This window comes from Carya illinoinensis, chromosome 1 (genome assembly GCF_018687715.1).
Source record: "Carya illinoinensis cultivar Pawnee chromosome 1, C.illinoinensisPawnee_v1, whole genome shotgun sequence".
Taxonomy (NCBI): domain Eukaryota; kingdom Viridiplantae; phylum Streptophyta; class Magnoliopsida; order Fagales; family Juglandaceae; genus Carya; species Carya illinoinensis.
This window is the reverse complement of record NC_056752.1, coordinates 45,284,793-45,287,864: the sequence shown is the minus strand read 5'-3', so window position 1 is coordinate 45,287,864 and position 3,072 is coordinate 45,284,793. Positions and strand designations below refer to the sequence as shown.

General features: G+C 38.4%; 1 protein-coding gene across 1 annotated transcript; it reads left to right on the top strand.

Annotated features, from left to right (window-relative positions):
• Window positions 1-466: 466 nt before the first annotated feature.
• On the top strand, window positions 467-1,471 carry LOC122277123 (ethylene-responsive transcription factor 1B). Its single transcript, XM_043087003.1, has one exon. It carries the CDS (start codon window positions 524-526, stop codon window positions 1,247-1,249), a length of 726 nt encoding a protein of 241 aa, XP_042942937.1. The 5' UTR covers window positions 467-523; the 3' UTR covers window positions 1,250-1,471.
• Window positions 1,472-3,072: the final 1,601 nt, after the last annotated feature.

Here is a 3,072-nt window from a genome sequence, read left to right as displayed (position 1 = left end):
GCATTTTAAGGGCTAAAATACTATTTATCGACGTGCCCCAACGGTCATTCGACGACCGATCGAGCTTATTGTCCGCATGATCTGAACAAGAACTCAACATCGCTCACGTGGGTGACACGTACACAAGGGTCCCACACAAGCCCTGAACGACACAAATGAGAAAGTGAGATCACAGGCTGACCTCACTGCAAATTGCACTTTCGAGTTCTGACCCAGCCGCCATGATTCAATTGACCCATGTGCTCAATTAGCCCATCTGGTGTGCAAACCAAGCAAATTATAATTAGATAACATCAAACAAATAACCCATAAAAATACTGGAAAGAAAGAAACAAATTAAATATAGCCACCAGATCCTGATCCTGCTGGACAACTTTTCCCCCCTACTTTTCCTATTTCTTTTAACAGTTTTACCTTATTATTTTTTTTACTATTTACTGCCCCAGTCCTTATGTATATAAGTGGGTGAGGTTTCGAACTTTCAGCTAACCACAACGTGGGCAATTGAACAAGAGTAAGACCCATGTACACAAGCACATTCAAAGCCGGAAACTCGTTCCAAAGCTCATTCATTCAAATGGACTCAACAATTTTCCACTCCCCAAATTCTGCTCTCTCACCGGAATCTTCCTTCGGGTCACCGGATTCTTTCTCTTGGGATGGCCTGAATTTTGACCATCCGAATTGTTGTCTTCCTTTCAATGAGAATGACTCAGAAGAAATGTTTCTTTTGGGTCTGCTTTCTAAGGCTAATTACCAACAAGCATCAGAGACATACTCGAACCAGATTAAGGAAGAAGAGGTTAGTTCTGTAGAAGAGGAAAACCCCAAGAAGGAGAAGTCCTATAGAGGGGTTCGGAGGCGGCCATGGGGGAAGTTCGCGGCGGAGATAAGGGATTCTACAAGGCATGGCATACGGGTATGGTTAGGGACATTTGACAGTGCAGAGGCAGCAGCTTTGGCATATGATCAAGCAGCCTTTTCTATGCGGGGTTCCTCGGCTATACTCAACTTTCCAGTTGAGAGAGTCCGGGAATCGCTTAGGGAGATGAACTATGGCTCCTCCGAAGATGGGTGCTCCCCTGTGGTGGCTCTTAAGAGAAAGCACTCCATGAGAAGGAAAATTATAAGCAAGAAAAGTAAACAGAGAGATGTTAGGATAGAGAATGTGGTCGTGTTCGAGGATTTAGGTGCAGATTACTTGGAAGAACTGTTGAGTTCGTCTGAGATTGGTAGGAGGTCTGGGTGAGTCAATTATATCAACCACTTCCCGGCCTCATCTTTAATTCCTCCAGTAATCTTCCAGCTGGCCTTGTGTTCTTCTTTTAATTTTTAGTTCTTTTTTTCTTTCTTCTTCCAAGATTTCATTGTAATGGTAGGGATCATGATCATGCTCTGAAGTCATTGAAATCTTTATCCTTTTTTTTTTTTTTGTAAAGGTCGAATTGATAAGGAATTTTGCAATAGCTAATTGTTGGGCTCAATTATATATGTCTATTATTAAATCATGAGGTGACTAAAAGTCAACCGGTATGGCGGAGTGGGACAAGCGCACCCGTGCAAAGAACGCATAGGAACGAGGTATATAGGCGATGATGAGGAAGTGCTCACAAGTCACAAGTACTTATCCATTAATCCAGTTCACTGCTAAACACATCATAATCATTTTTGGCAAGTATGTCTGTACGTGGTAGAGCCTCATTTTGCAGAAAGTTGTCATGTCCCATGTGTTGAAAATAAAGCGCGCGTTCATTATTTGCATCTCATCAGATGAAAGTGTAGTTTTTCATGCACGCATATATATGTATATATATATATAAGAGCTATCCATCCGCACGAAAAGGAGCAATAAAATTTCCTTCCGTCCCTTAATAGCTGCATTCTTTAACTTGCTTTGAAAGTGGTGGATTAGGATGTATCATGCGGTGATGGGTTGCTGTTGAAAGTATTAGAAAACAAAGATTAAAAAAGAAAAAAGAAAAAGAAATTGTTACGAGGAAGATTGGCCGGAATGGAAGAAGACAAGAGCAACTCGGAAGTGGCGGGCCATACAAGAACTGACTATATTCAGAGAGAGTTCTTCCGTCGCTCTCGCATGCTCCCTAGTACTCTTTCTTTCTTGGAAAATGCTGGGATGCCGCTGGAGCGGGCTGGAGTTTACCGCTCCCTCTTGTTTTTTTTTTGAAGTTTTTTTATTTATTAGTGATTAAAAAAATACTCTTCAATAATATTATAATTTTTTATTTTTAAAATATTTAAAAAATGATATATAAAATATATATATATATATATATTTTAAACTCCTAGCGGAAGCTCCGGCGGCGGGCGTACCACGTCCTTCTTTCTATGATCTCTATGCTCTGGACTCTGTTGTCTCTACTTTATTTGTCGATTTCATTATTTCTTTCTTTCAGAAAGTTTGAGGAGAAAATCCGTTCAAAAATCCAACTCCATTCATTGTGCACGCGGCGCCCTATTAGAAGGTTTTTAGGTCTAGTTCTATAATTCCTAGTGATCAGGCATACAATTTATTTTTAATCTTTTTATTAAATCAAACACCTCCAATTCTTGAAAAATAAATTATATTTTAATTTTTCATCCAACCTCAAAATAGACATCACAACTTTTACAATAAAATAATATAAATCTATTCAAACAACTTTTCAACTTACTTATATACTTTCATAAACTCCTATTTAAAATTTATTATCAAGATTTTTTTCTCTCACCTCTAAAACTAATAAACAATACATTTTAAAAAGTTATAAAAGATCTTTAATCACCAAACATACCATATTCTATTTTTACTGGACACGTGGACAACAAGCGTTACCGCATCCCAATGTCAGAAATGCTTTTTGCACCCATTTTGATGAGAATTTCACACTCGTTCAATCAATAGCCTAGGATGGGAGTTCAATTTTGAAATCACTCGGATCCAAATTAGTACAAAATGCCACTCTAAGGTATTTCACCACTGGTATCCCGAATCGTTCTTGTCTTAGCATTTTTTTTTTTTTTTTTTTTTTTTGATTAAAAGGAGGACGGAACCTCCACCAACTATATATATAC

Excerpts from the sequence above, each read along its gene's own strand:
- LOC122277123 (XM_043087003.1), top strand. The coding sequence starts at position 524 with ATGTACACAAGCACATTCAAAGCCGGAAACTCGTTCCAAAGCTCATTC.